At 39.7% G+C, this 15229-nt stretch overlaps 1 protein-coding gene across 3 annotated transcripts in view; it reads left to right on the plus strand.

Moving 5' to 3' along the window:
• SPRY3 (sprouty RTK signaling antagonist 3) overlaps positions 1 to 14843 on the plus strand; it is a 136065-nt gene extending 121222 nt beyond the window's left edge. Inside the window, exons 1-3 of one of the 3 annotated variants that reach the window (XM_051836023.3) lie at positions 4453 to 4613; positions 4705 to 4847; positions 10819 to 14843. In XM_051836023.3, coding sequence (XP_051691983.1) covers positions 10925 to 11791 — 867 coding nt within the window. In that variant the 5' untranslated portion in view covers positions 4453 to 4613; positions 4705 to 4847; positions 10819 to 10924 and the 3' untranslated portion in view covers positions 11792 to 14843. Of the gene's footprint in view, positions 1 to 4452; positions 4848 to 10818 lie in introns of those variants that run through there. The other 2 variants (XM_017338148.4, XM_070066882.2) reach the window with 2 other exon arrangements.
• The last annotated feature ends 386 nt before the right edge of the window (positions 14844 to 15229 follow it).

The following is a 15229-nucleotide window of genomic DNA, read 5'->3' on the forward strand; positions in this document are numbered from 1 at the left end:
TTTAAACTGACCTCCCAATTCCAACCTCCAATTCTCACTGTTAGTTCCTTTACCATGCCTTTATCATTTCCTTTTAGATTACTCTAGAATACTCTAAATTGACTGATCTGACTCCCAAATTTCCATCCTCCAATATATCATGCCCAATGCCTGTTCCTTAAATGTGATTTATTTTTATCTCTTTATTCAAAAATGCATTTCTAATTCCTACAGCAGCAAGTCTGAATTACTCTTCCTATCATTCAAGTTATTCCCCTCCCCTCTTCAGTATGTATTTTACATCTTATGTATTTTACATAAGATAGCTTGAATATTTCACTCTTTGTAGGTTCCATACACATTGCTACCAATCATCTTTCCACATGTACCCTTCACATGAATTGTATATGCTTATTTGTTTTCTTTCCAGCTCCTAATTTTTCTATGAATCCTTCCATGACTACCTAATTTATTTCTACGTTTTTAACTCTAACAACAATTTCACTCTTGTCCCATCCTCTTTTTTCAGTATACTCAGATATACCTCCCTTTTTCTCAAAGCTTTTTTAAAATTAATTATCATGTCATAAATGATTTGAACAACCAGGTGCTGTAAACTGTGGGAATATGTGCTTAATTCATTATAAAACAATAATTCAGTTCTAAAAGAGAGTACTATATTTGGAAGGCAAGGTGAGTTTCCTGATGACCCTCAAGATTACTTATTATTTGGAAATCACTGGCTTTCAAAAACAGATAAGTTGACCCATGCTGATACACTGTCTCCAAATTTAATTGGAATTGAATTAATGTCAGCAAGGTGCCTTATTAAAAGAAATAAGGGGGCCAGCGCTGTGTCATAGTGGGTAGAGCCACTGCCTGCAGTGCCGGCATCCCATATGGGTGCTGGTTAGATACCCGGTTACTCCACTTCTGATCCAATTCTTTGCTATGGCCTGGGAAAGCAGTCAAAGATGGCCCAAGTGGCTGGGCCTCTGCACTGGCGTGCGAGATCTGAAGAAGCTCCTGCCTCCTGGCTTCGGATTGGTTCAGTTCCGGCCATTGCGGCCAAATGGGGAGTGAACCAGAGGATGGAAGACCTCTCTCTCTGCCTCTCCTCTCTCTGTGTAACTCTTTCAAATAAATAAATAAATATTTTGAAAATATTTTAAAAAAGAAATAAGGCATTGGATTAGGAGATAGGAGACTTATGTTTGCTTATAGGTCTGACGTTGTCACTAACTAGTTGTATGATCTTGGATAACTCAATGAATATGTAAAAAAGCACACTATCAAATAGAGAAAGTACTAAGAAAGTAAATTTTCTGAAAGGCACTATTACAAGAATATAACAAGTTTGGAAAACAAGTTGTCAGGTAATAAATTTTGTAGTATGCCAATTTCAAATTTCTGTTTGTAATTTCAGTATCATTGTAGTCTATTTAAAAACATAAAACTACAAATAATCTTTTGGAAATACAATAGCATGAAGTACAATAAAGATATTCACTTACATTTCCAACAGTCAGCTAACTATTCATTCAAAAAGCATTAACTAATTGACTGGTATGCCAAACCCTAGGGATAAAGCAGTGAAGACAAATATGATAAATGTTAAATCTGCCCTCAAAGAGATCTAGAATGGGGGACAGATAATTATAGCAAAGGGTGCTAAGTGCTGTGATAGTGATAAACACAAGGGGGACACTGAAGGACAAAGAGGACAGATACATAAACTAATCTTTTGGAGGGGAAGGTGATTAGGTAGTATCTGGTAAGGGCCTGCTTACTCATTCTTAGATGGTGTTTTCTTGCTGTATTTTTATATTGGTGAACAAGACAAGGCAACTCTTTTATATCAATAATCCCACATTATTTAATCACCTCCCAAAGGCCTCACATTGGTGATCAATTTTCAACATGGGAAGACACAACCATTTAAACCATAGTAGATACCAAATAGTTTGGAAGAGTTAGAGTAAAATCCTTGAGACAATTATTTGCAGATGGTTGGATTCTGTGGAGTAGCAAGCAGTTAAGAGTGCAAACTCTAGAGTGATTCAATCTCTGTTAAATCCCATATCTGCAACTCAGCAGCTGTGTAACCTTGGACAAGTTACTTAGTGTCTTTGGACCTTGGCTTCTTATTTGTAAAATCAGTACAAATTACAAATGTATCTCATAAGGTTGTTGTGAGAATTAAATTTGTTAAAACATGTACAATGCTTAGAACAGTATTTGACAGAGTAAATCTATCTTCCCTACTCACTTGAATGTAAACTCCAGGAAGGAAAGAAATTTAGCTGTTGCATTACTAGCATGTAGAAAGTGAGTGGTCCATAGCAGACATTATTGAATGAATGAATGATCAGCAGCATAATTTTGTCATAAATATCATCCAAAGAAGTGAGAAAGTTGTTGGAAAGTATCACTTGTTTTCATGACTGCCTTGATATAGGTCCACAGAGTAAAGGGGAGAAAGGAACTAGGGGATTCAGCAGTTCAAATTTAAATATTGACTTTAGAAAAATAAAGACTTTGACTTGAAATCATCTCTTCCTTCTATGTGCTACATCAGGAGAAGAATCATCTCTTAACATTCATAACTACTATTCATTGAGTGCTTGTTACTTGCCAGACACATGATAAGCCTTTTAAATGCAAAGCTTTATTTAATCTACAGGACAATAGCACAATCTTGTGATGTAGGTACTATTTTTAACTCCATTTTAAAGATGAAGAAACAGACTCAGAGAGGTGAACTGAGTTGCCCAAAATCAGATGACTCATAAGTTGAGGAACAAAAATTTGAATCCTGATCTGCTTGATCTGAATCTAGCTAGCAGTACAGTGCTTGGCACATAGTTGATATGCAATAAATAAGTGAATGAATAAATCAGCAATGTATCCTCTTCTGCAGATGAACCTAGAGGTTAGCTTTAATGGTTTTCATGATCTTGATAAGCTCAAGACAATGATATGAATAAAGAAAAGACTAGGGCCACAAAAGAGAAGAATTTACACAAGAAAATTATGAAAGGGTGCAAATAATACAGCATCGATTGCTAGAGGGACCTTGGCAATTTCCTAATCATATCCCTTCATGTTAATGTAGAAGTTGAGACTGTAAGAAAGGTCACATAAGGAGTTAAAGTAAGGTTAAGAATCTTAGTTTCTGATCTCACAGGTTTGTTTTACTCTGAACTGTCACCATTTATCATCTCAATTTTATAGATAGGATAACCAAAACATCCTAAGAATGTTGATGGTCAAGCTCCTGCTACTTTTCTATTGAAATAGGCCTTGAAAACAGATATGATTTATTTTAGATATGACGCTTGCTTTCATTCAAGTGCTTCTGTCTGGATGCCCAGAAGGAAGATCTCTTCCTATTGAATTTAATAGTGGACTGAGAATAATTTCCAGAAAGCTTTCTCCTTTGCTTTAAGAGAAAATGTCTAAGACTGCTTTATTTCCAGAAGTCTGGCAGTTCCAAAGAGGTTCCATGAAAGCAGGAATCCTCTTTCTTCCTTACTGATCCTCATACCACCTAACACAAAGGAAGGTACTCAATAAATATTTATTGTTGATTGTATGACAGGCTAAAGGCAGAAAGGGAAATAAGGTTGAGTCATGGTTTTCCCGTGGATGATGGGTGGACAATCTATTAATTCTGAAAAAGTGGGAATGTATAAGGAAAAGAGGTGGGAGAAGCCCTTAAACAAAGGGGAAGCTGTGTGTCGTTATCTGATTGAAGCTGCAATCACTCAGCCAAGGCTGAGAGGCTTGGGGGAACTGTGATTGGCAGAGATATTTAAATAAGGCCTCCTTAAAATTGTTACTGTCCACCCCACCCCCATTCCCCTTTAAATTTTGTTTCAATCATTACCCAGGGACCGGATACAAAGATTCCTATGGGGAGTTCTAATGGGTCGATTCAATTTCAACTGGATGACGCCACTTAGCTAAGCATTAAGAGGCTACAGCTCCGGGAAAGCAAACGACACAGAGAGGGGGAGAGAAAGAAATTATAACAAGGAGCAATAAATCCCTTCCTTCCCATCCTCCACTGTAAGCCATTCACAAGACCTCCAGAAATCATCTACATTCACAAAACACTCAGCTAGCTGAGCTGAACACACTGCAACCTCATCCCCCTCCCCCCTGCAGTTATATACCAACACACCCTGAGCTATATAAATAATCACACACTAGCGGTATCTATTGCTCCGTTGAGATACCCTGTGTCTACAACTGCAGTTTCTGCTGCTTCGGTTCATCTGACAGATTGGAGGAGACGGGGGGCGGAGGTGGAGGAGGTGGGGGAAAAGAGAAGGAAGGGGGAGGAGGTAAAGGAAGAGAAAGGGGAGGAGGGAAGGGGGAAGGGAAGGGGAGGGGAAGGAAAATACTGGAGGAGGGGGGGAAGAAACAGGAGGAGGAGGAGGAGAAGGGGGAGGAGAAAGAGGCGGAGGAGGGGGGAGAAAGAGGAGAAGGAGGAGGAGAAAGAAGAGGAGGAGGAGGAGAAAGGAGGAGGAGGAGGTGGACAACTTACCCTGCCGAGCATTCTTTGGGGAATACGAGCATCAAGATTTAGATCTGCATGTAAAATCTATACCAAGTGTCTGCCACTACAGGTCGGACTCCCTCCCCCTCCCGGTTTTTTATTTTCTCTCCGTTTTTTCTGCTGTGTCGGAAAGACCAAGACAGAACTATCTCTGTTTCTAGCTCCACTGCCAGTGAAGGAGTTTTCATTCAGACTTTCCGAAAAGAGGTGGAGAAACCTAAAGACTCCGGAGAAGAGGTCCTTTGAACCAGATGAGGCATTTGGTCTTCTGCTTTTCTCAGCATGGATAAACCCTTTTCTCAAGGTAAGCCATAGAGATTAGCTCTTAAAGACCCAGAATTCTTCCTATGCAATGCACAGATTGCCATTCATTCCAGCCATCCTGTGGTGTGGTGTGTGTGTGTGTGTGTGTGTGCGCGCGCGCGCGCGCTTGTGTGCGGGTACGCGCACAAGCGCGTGGATAAAATAAAATGAAAACCTTTTAAATGAGATTAACATGAATCTGTTCTTATAGGAAACTATCGATATTGGAAATTTATAAATAAAAATAGTACTTTAAAATTACCGTTTTGTAGCCAAATGTCAATTTAATGTCTAGCCTGTTGACCTTTAAATGCATTTTAGTGATTGCTTAAACCCCTCGTAAGGAACGCAGCCTAACCACCCAAGCTGAGGAGGTAGGGAGAGCCCATGCTGAGGCCAGTCTGGCTGCCCAGCGGGCATCCTGTCAGCATGGGGCTAGCCTGCTATTGGCTCACAAGTCTGGGTTGTGCATCGTTCAGATTTCATCACATCACCTTGCCCTGGGTGGAAATGGCGCAAGCTGACACGGCATAACCCCCCACTTACATTGAGTCAGAGCAATGATTTAGAAATCTCTGGATTCCTGCCTGGGTATGTGTGCACATGTCTCTGTGTGGCATATGGAAATTTTGTCAAAAGTGAGAATCTGCAAGCACATCTAGTTACCCAATAGTCATTTGATAGGACCTAGAGCAGTGATTTACTGCACATTCCCTTCCACATATCTAATTATAATCATCACTCACCTCTACATGTTGCAAACCAAGTGAAATGAACAAAATAAGATTTTGAACTCTTAAACAGAAACTATTTTAAAATGTAAACTATAGTTGCTTTTCTGGACATATTAAAGCCTCCACTGTAATGTGATGTGCTATCACATGAATTCGGATATACCAGGTGTTAAATCATGTTCCCAACAAGTCAGTTGCATACATAAATACAAATAAGGTGGATGTAGCACTTTATCCACAACTAAATATCAATTTTGTTTTCTTTGACTCTAAACAAACATATATTATGATTTTATTGTAATATTCTACACATTCTGTTTCTTTGTGTTGTTTTTCTGTCTCTCTAGCTGTGCAACATAGACTAGATAGTGGTCTTAGTGACTTGGATTTGGAGGCATTTATTCAGAATTGAGTAGTTGAGTTGCAAGGAAGTTAAGAATCTAGATAAAGGAGACTAATTCTTCATAAAAGACTTCTGAGACAGAGATAGGCAACCAACAATCCCAGCATAAAATTTAGAGCATCAGAACAAGAAAGGTCTTTAAATACCTTCCTTTCACTTTCTCTCATTTTGCAGATGAAAAAACTGAGGCCTGAAATAGAGGTCACTTGCCCAGTCACACAACAAAGTAGAAATAGCACTAGGATAAGAACTTAAAATTCTAATGTCTTATAAAAGGATTTGAGGTTTAAAGAAAGATTCCTGCTTGAATGAATGACAGTCTTCACAACATTTTCCTTAAGATTACGTGTGAATCATTTGATATTATAATTTTTCCCTATATACTCATCACTAAAACACCTATATCTTTAACAATGCAAGGTTTTAAAACTGCAAAACTCCTTGGTTTGAAATAAACTGCTATGGGTCTTAATGAAGCTATTAAAGTAATGAATAGGACGAGGGTAGCAAAGTGACAAGTTAAGAGTTAAATGCGGTGAGAATCTGGCAGCTCCAGCAAGATGTATGCGGTAGGAGGGAGGCCCAGTCAGTGGCAGAGAGGTTAGTAATGTAAACTATATACAACTTGGTATTTGTAAGGGGGAAGTGCTTTGATAGAGATGCAAATGCTTTTTGCACAGAGAGGGATTTTTAGAGAGCAGACTTTGGAACAGTGGAACTAAGAAAACATATAAAGCCATAACAGAAATTCCCTCTATGTTTGCTTTCAGTTATTCTGAGAACGAGTGTATATAACAGCAGAGCACAGAAAAAAAAAAAAAAAGCAACACACCCCAGAGCTTTTACACAGTAAGGTACATTGAACCCATGGGAGTGGGAGAAAATAGGAGCCAGGCCCTCCTTTTTTGGTCCTTCTGCTTTGAAATCAACATTGAACCATATTGTATCAGAAAGGATTTATCAAAGAAATCAGAAGTGTCTTAATGTGTTAGCATAGAAGAGCTTTAGGTAGGAAAGTTTTCAGCTTTAGTCTCAACATGGCAGATTTCAGATTTCAGGAAAAAATACATTTTCTTTCATTAACAAACACTAGTAGTTCTTCAATGGATTTAGCTTTCTCTAAATTGGTGTAAGAAAAGAAACTTCTATTTAGATTAAACATAGCAAATTTCAGGGCTACAGAAAAACTGTTGAAAAAGCTATGAGCACCTGGCCAGAGAGACTGAGATGGGAGTGGGTTTACAATGCATCATTCATTACTGCAGAGGCACTACGTGACAAAAATCACTAGATCCCATCAATGTGCAGCCAAGACTTGTAATCACCTTGATTTTTATTTATTAATATGTGATATATTCTCTCTCTCTTTCTCAATAGAATATGGAATTGGCCAACAATACTGTCAGTTTCTTAACTGTTGCTGCTCACAATGAATGGCTCTTTAATGGGTGGATTACTGAATCATAAACATGCATGCAGTGGTAGTTTTTCATCTAGTCTATGTGCTGCTGCAGTTTCTTCCTATTAATTTCTCTACATTAATTTCCCCTCTTACCTTCCTCCACAGTATTTATTTCAATTCATCCTCTTAGCTAGATCACATTCAGCACTTACGGAATGGCAAACAATTTGTTGTCATTCTATACTTCTTAAAATCCTACTCAACACCCTAATTTACCCAGATCCTATTGCCCACAGTATTGGAGATCTTCGACACTGGATCCCAGAGTCCATTCAAATAAAAGATTATACAGAGCAGGAAGAAACCTTCTGAGTTCATCCAGTTCATTTCCTTACCTGTAAGCAAGACAGTACTTCATCATCCCAGACTCACAGCTCATAGTTTCTTTTAATCATCCACTCAAGCATCTCAACTCCTCAGTCTTACAGAGATCTAATCAATATTCAAATACACCATTTTAACCTAAACACTATGTACCCTTCTGCTCCCAAGACAAGATCCCCTTTGAACATGGTTTCTCATTATTGGTTCTGAGTCATTTATTTTATGACCTAGATTCCTCCAAGTTTAGCTTTAAAACATTCTGGACATGTTCTTGAGGTACCTGATGACATCCCTGGAATCCTGTCTTTGGAATCTCCCATGATTATCTCTTGTACCTTTGGACTTTGTATATCTTCCTTTGAATCATTGCTTTTTAAAATTTCCAATATGATTCAAATCTATTTTTCTTTGGGAAATTAGACTCTAAACAGCATCCAGCATGTATATTATGAAGCTACCCATGTGAAGAACTTAAAGGGCTCCATAAATTCTTTCATTCAATGAGACATAAATGGGACATAAATCCGTATCTTACAAATTTGTCAAAAGCGTCTTCCCAGTCCAAAGCTCCTACATCCACATACCTTCCAAGCCAGTTGAATGATGTGTCCCTCTTTATTTATCCAAATAAAAACTGCCTGTTTCTTTCCAATGCTGACAATATCAATCTATAAAGATACAACAAAGGGAGAGGTGGGAGGTTTGCAGGGAATTTTGAGGGTAAGTTAATGAAGGAGACATACATTTTGCTTTTGAATGCCTTTATAAAAGTACATTGCCCAACTTACTCTCAAGGACTTGAAGTCATAAGAAGGTATGAATGAAAATAATCATCAGATTTAATTGTGTAGTTATAGAAATACAGACCATAATGGGGCATGTTACTTAAAGATCACCTAATCCACCCCTATAATAATGTAAATAGTGAAACAGAGACCCAATGAAAGCAAGTAGTTTGACAAACCTAACAGATATTTGAGTCCTAGAGTCTCTTGTAGTATTTATTGTTTTGTTCTGTATTCATTCAACACTAAACTACTAAAAAGAGAAATTTTTGTCAGAGTGTTTCTTTGATGTGTTACATCAAAAATGTTATTTTTAACCAAATTAAATGTTCTTTTAAAAAGTGAATAGGCTTAATTCTGCTAATCATGTTTTCGTGAGGATACAGCCTCAAAAGTGAACTGAATCTGGTCATTATTAATCAATGAGTTATGAACTTCATTGTCATTTTTCCTGTCATCAAGATTTGGGCCCATTTCACCATCATGTTTGCTTGTTTATAGAAACCTAATCGAGTACTATCTTTTCTCACTTGTCTATTTCTAGTACACAGTCAAGCTATCTATCCCATATATTATTGTGAGTAATTGAGATATTTTGAGGAAGCCTGAAATCTGATGGATTTCAAATAAATGGTTTATTCATTCTAATGTTTTCTAGGTTCTAATGCCTCTTGATATTTCTTGGATTTGCATTTAGGTGTCCTTGTGCACATCTTGCTGGCTGTTCAGTCTTCTGGGTGGTGTGATAACAGCACTGTACTGTACAGTATTTTCTTCATGAACATCAGCTATACGTTTGATCAAACCCTTCAGGGAATGATTACACAACTCCTCTTCCTGATTGTGGCACATTTGAGATGCAAGCATATGCTTTCTTGACATTTAATGTAGCTTAACTGTACTATGAGAATATCATCACTCTTTAAGAAAGCCAGTTTATTGTGTAAGGTAAAGACAGAGAAAAGCAGTCAAAGCAGATTCTGATGCAAGGAATTGGCTTAGGAGGCATAAAAGGTACAATTATGGGTAGTATTTGAAATAGCTCTATAATTCTGCCATCCCCAGAGTTAGGCTCATGTATGAATATGTAAAAGTTCGATTCTGGAGCCACCATGCCTTTAAAGTGAATCACCTCCTCAATAAGTTAAAGCAGCCAATTAGGTATGGAGAGCTGCAAATTGATAATTCTTGGCTTCCTTGCTATATTAGACAGCTTTTTGTCATCATAACACACACCTTAGAGAAAGTTCTTATGAAGGAAGGGGGTTTATTTTAGCTTACAGATTTGAAGGTTCACAGTCCAAGATGGGTGGCCCAATTAGTTTAGCATTTGATGAAGGTGGCAGTGTTAGAGTGTGGGGCACAAGTGGAGAAAGGGTCACATGGAGAGCCAGGAAGTAGACAGCATGATTCCATCATGGGTTCTCCACCTCAGCAACCCAATCCAATCTTATTTCTTCGTAAAGCACCCATTTTCATATTACATAAAATTAGATTAAGTTTCCATTCTTAATGATTAACATTAACCCAATAACCATTAACATAAGACTTTTAGGGACCAAGCCTTTAACATATGGATCATATGCTAAAGAAAGACACCAAACTATTATACAAATCACAACACTTACACCCTTGGGGAGCTTTTTTCCAGTTATTTGTCTTCAGAAAGCTTAATTCTTGATCTCTGTTTCTCTACTACTATTTCATCTTGCTCACTTGCCTATATTCATTGAATCAAGAAATGCTATTTTCATGTTATTTCAGCTTGTCATGAATTACACTGAAGGGTAATTTTGATTGATTTTACACACACACACATACACACGCACACACACACACACGGAACTTCTCATGGGAGGCTTTTGAAGCTTTCTCATTTGTTTCAACACTACTTCAGGAAGTGGTCTTTGCATTTAATGTGAGGTTCTATTTTTATTGGAATTCTGATGCTCAAGGCTTATATTTCTCTGCTAGCAAACACTTGAGTGAGCTGGCTGCTCCTATGAACCTAGTCATATGATGAAATACAAAAAGAATCAACAATCTGATATTTGCTCCCAGACTGCTTTATAGTCTGGATGGGATGAACAGACTTGGCCATAAAGAGGCAGGTAAGGTCAGCTACAACGTTAAATTGTAGCATGAAGACTACCATAAAGTGACTGAAGGTAGTGGTGGTGATTCAGCCTGACCTTTTTTGGTTTCATACAAAGTATGTATGCCTGTGCATTCTCATTCATTGTTTTCTATTCCTTCTCTCCTAGGATTTTCTGATGTTCCCTGAAGTCCATGTAACTACAAGGGCTCCTCTTTATCACCATAAGTGCCACTCTGACCCCAAACCACTCAGAACTCAAAATTCAAGGCAAAATGGATGCCACAGTGACAGATGATTTTCAACAAATTCTGCCTATTGAACAGCTGCGCTCTACTCATGCTAGCAATGATTATGTGGAACGGCCTCCAGCCCCCTGTAAACAGGCCCTCTCCAGCCCTTCCCTTACTGTGCAAACCCATAAATCTGATTGGTCCCTGGCTACCATGCCTACTGCTCTTCCCCGCAGTCTTAGCCAGTGCCATCAGTTGCAGCCCTTGCCTCAGCATCTGAGCCAATCTAGCATTGCCAGTTCAATGTCTCATAGCACCACTGCCTCTGATCAAAGGCTCTTGGCCAGCATAACACCCTCACCTTCAGGCCAATCCATCATCCGAACCCAGCCTGGAGCAGGGACCCACCCAAAGGCTGATGGTGCTCTGAAGGGAGAAGCTGAGCAATCTGCAGGGCACCCAAGTGAGCACCTCTTCATCTGCGAGGAGTGTGGGCGCTGCAAGTGTGTTCCCTGCACAGCAGCTCGTCCCCTCCCCTCCTGCTGGCTGTGCAACCAGCGTTGCCTTTGCTCTGCTGAGAGCCTCCTCGATTATGGCACTTGTCTCTGCTGTGTCAAGGGCCTCTTCTATCACTGCTCCACTGATGATGAAGACAACTGCGCTGATGAACCCTGCTCCTGTGGGCCTAGCTCTTGCTTTGTCCGCTGGGCAGCCATGAGTCTCATCTCCCTTTTCCTACCCTGCCTCTGCTGCTACCTGCCTACCCGTGGATGCCTCCATCTGTGCCAGCAGGGCTATGATAGCCTCCGGCGACCAGGCTGCCGCTGTAAGAGGCACACCAACACTGTGTGCAGAAAAATCTCTTCTGGTAGTACGCCCTTCCCCAAGGCCCAGGAAAAGTCTGTATGACCTTCAGACATGATGGATCCAGAGCTTTCTCCTTCTAACCCCAATCACTAAAGCATAGGCCTCACCTTTGGAAAGGAGGAGTAACAAACTAGCCAAAGTTAGGGCCTCACCTCTTGTTCTTGAAGCGTCAGGGGAATGGCCAAGTTCATCCTGGTGCAGGATGCCTTGTTCTTTCTCACACTTATCTATCCCTCTTTAACTTTCTTACACCCTGCCAGTTCAGCCTTTATGGCTGCCTTGGCAAATTCAGGTGATATATGGGCATGAGGTTTGGACACTGAGGACTGACAGAGCCAGCAACGTTGAGGTTTAGGGGCTCCCCAATGTAATGCCTCTCGATGCAGGCTCTGATTGTCACTCTGCTTTCCACAGTGCCTTTGGAAGCTTTCTTCTAAGATAGTTTTCTCAAGTGCATGTGGAACACCGTTCAAACTTCCAGGGAATATGACCCTATTTCCCTGTTTACTGCCCTCTCTCTCTCTCTCTCTCCCTCTCCCTCTCCCTCTCTTCCTCTCTACCTCTCTCCCTCTCCCTTTCTCCCTCTTCCTGTGTGCTCTTCTTTCCATGATCCTGTTCTGTATTCCTTCCCTCCTCATTCTTTACCCTCTCTACTTTTCGTTTTCCTGTCTTTGCTTTCTTATTTCCTTCCTTTCTACTCCTCCCCTCCCTCTCTCAAATCCTTTTTCTTCCTGCATTTCTATCTCATTTGATTTACATTTGTCTCTCTCTACCTGTCCTTCTTTCTCTCTCTAACACATCCAAAAGTGCTGTTTTTCCATAGGTGTTTCCTTAGACGCCAAACTTTGCTATGCTATACTATTTACTAATTTTTATCAAGGGAAATGGAATACTGTAATGAACTGATCACTAGCAATAGTCTGTATCCCAATGTGTGTGTGCACTCACAACCACACTCACCTGTTTGTGAGCATATGAGGTAAAGTTATCTTACATTTCCAGGTTTAAGTAGTTGGAGATTTTCTCCCTTACCCAATAATCCACTTATAATAATGGCAGATTCCACTAGCATGCTGAGTAGGATAGTAAATCAGGATGCTCATAACTTTGTATGTCTGACCCAAGTGCCAAAGGCAGACGTGCTTTATAGCTAAATGAACAAAGTAAAGGATATTACAGAGGTATGTTCTCTCTTAGAAGCTAACTGCCCTGAGACTGCATGGCTCAGGCCTTAATAAAGGACATAAAAAGACATAAAACTTTAGAGCTGGAAGGAATCTTAACTATCTATTTCAATGCCCTTATTTTACAGATGGGAAAACTGAGACCTGGAGATAGGAAGGGACTTGCCCAAGGTCACACACTGAGTTAATAGCAAAATTGGGATTGGAATACAGACCTTCTGATTCCTGGTTCAATATTCTCTCCCCTGCACCACATTGAGTCATGGGACACTTTCCTAGGACTCTATTAACAATGACAGAAAGCTGTTCCCTTCCAATTACTTTTCAGGACCCATGCCAAGTTAGTGTGGCAGTCTTTCTGCAGTGCATGGTGGGTGGCTAATTAACTATTAGGTGTTAAGGCTGCCCCCAGTGGACATTACCTTTGGCTCTGTCATCTTGTAGAAGCTCAAGTGTGGAAAAGAAAAGCTTAAAGAAGCCCTAACCAAGCTGTATCTTCGCCATTGCATCTACTCTTTGCTGCACACACTGTGCTCGCTCCTGGCTTTGTCTGCAATGGCAGCTGCTTGAGAACCTAAATTTCAGCAACAGTGAAAAACTGAGATGAAAGATACATAATGCTGAAAACTGACTTCTCTCTTTAAAAATACAGAGAGCCTGTGCTCTGAACCCCTTCCAGCGGGAAAAGGCTGCAGTGGTGATGTCAGGCTCCCAGAGACTGCTGCTAAAAGACAAGAATTATATAGTTTCCCTCTGTAAGTGAATCCAAAATTCACCAAGGAATTCAGAGATTGAGGGCACTTGCTTGAAATCAAGGTGCTCCAACTTAGTTTAAGATTTCCAGACTCTAACTTTATATATCATCTCGTTTAAAGTGTGCATGGAAGTGTATTGCAGGGTGGAGAGGTGAGAAGTGCATAGTCATACACAGGGGGAAGAAGGGGACGTGCATGTCCCTTTGCTGGATACATACAACAGAAATATGTGCCACTCAGCCTTTGTTGGTTCTGAATCTTCCTGAAGTGTACTGACATTGGGCTTTATACAGCCCCACACCTTCACTTACACCTCCTCTTCTAGAATCGCTTTGCTCTATTTTTGTATATATAAATATGTTATGATGATTATTAATAATGTTAATGATATTGCTGCAAATGGTGCCATATATAAGGTTACGCTTCTTGGAACATTTATATACCCAAACCAATACTTGTAACCTCTTATGTTGCTTTCAGATCCTTCAATTTTAAGTAATTTTTTTAATCTTACAAGTCTGCCTGATTGTAGTTTAAACGTATCTACTTCTAAAATCTGTACCCAGTCCTCTGGGTCAAGCTGGATGGTGATGAGTAGCAACACACACTTCTCTCTGCTTCTGCCTGAAATTTGCTTAGAGCTCAGATATCTAAGGATTCTCTGACACTAGTGCATTGTTCCTGGAGCTAAAATTAATCTATGGATGTTTGCTTATTAATTTCAGGGCCCAAAATAAGGCAAGTTCCTCTTCCTTGATAGCTCCTTGATATCCAAATCCAGCAGTCCTTACTCAGGCAAATTGTGCACTGCCAGAAGGGCCCTGGGCTCTGCCATATACCCAGAGGAGCTCTTCTCAGTGTGTTTCTAAATGGCCTTACACTTGGTAGAAGAAACTAAAGGGTTACTCAAATGCAGTTGCAATCTGCGATCTGCTGCTGAGTAAGGGCTTTCACTTGTGTCCAAATTGGCCTGATATGGACTGCATCTGGTTTACGTATAGATGGGTCCTGTTGGGGTATGCGCATGAACTTGTGAGTGAGTGTGCATATGTATCCCTTCTGTGATTATATATATACATATATATATTCACACATCTCTATATATTTTAATGTATTGCACATGTATATTTAAAATATATATGAAAGAACTCTAAATCCTGCAGAGTGGCTCTGTTTTCATTATTTTTCTACTTTGTGTCATGTACTGTATAAACAAGAATATTTAGAGGGTGTTTCCTCCTTAGCATTTTTTTGCAGTTAAGTCATCTGTTACCCCCTAACTGTACTGCTTTCCACATATCAGTCCCTTGACACAGTTCATATGCCATTAGCCAAGAGTTTTTCTTTAGTTCTAGCCCATCTTCCCTCATCACAATAGCTATAATAAATATAGTGAACATTTACATAGTGCTTACTGTGTGCTAAGCACTGTGTTTAGCATATTACCTGAATTAACTCATTCAATCCTCACAATAACTCTATGATGTAGGTACTATTCCACTCTATTTTACTCGAGAGAAAACTAAGGCACAGAGAAGTCA

The sequence above is a fragment of the Oryctolagus cuniculus genome, chromosome X, assembly GCF_051225735.1.
Source record: "Oryctolagus cuniculus isolate XC-2025 breed Fujian yellow rabbit chromosome X, ASM5122573v1, whole genome shotgun sequence".
NCBI lineage: Eukaryota > Metazoa > Chordata > Mammalia > Lagomorpha > Leporidae > Oryctolagus > Oryctolagus cuniculus.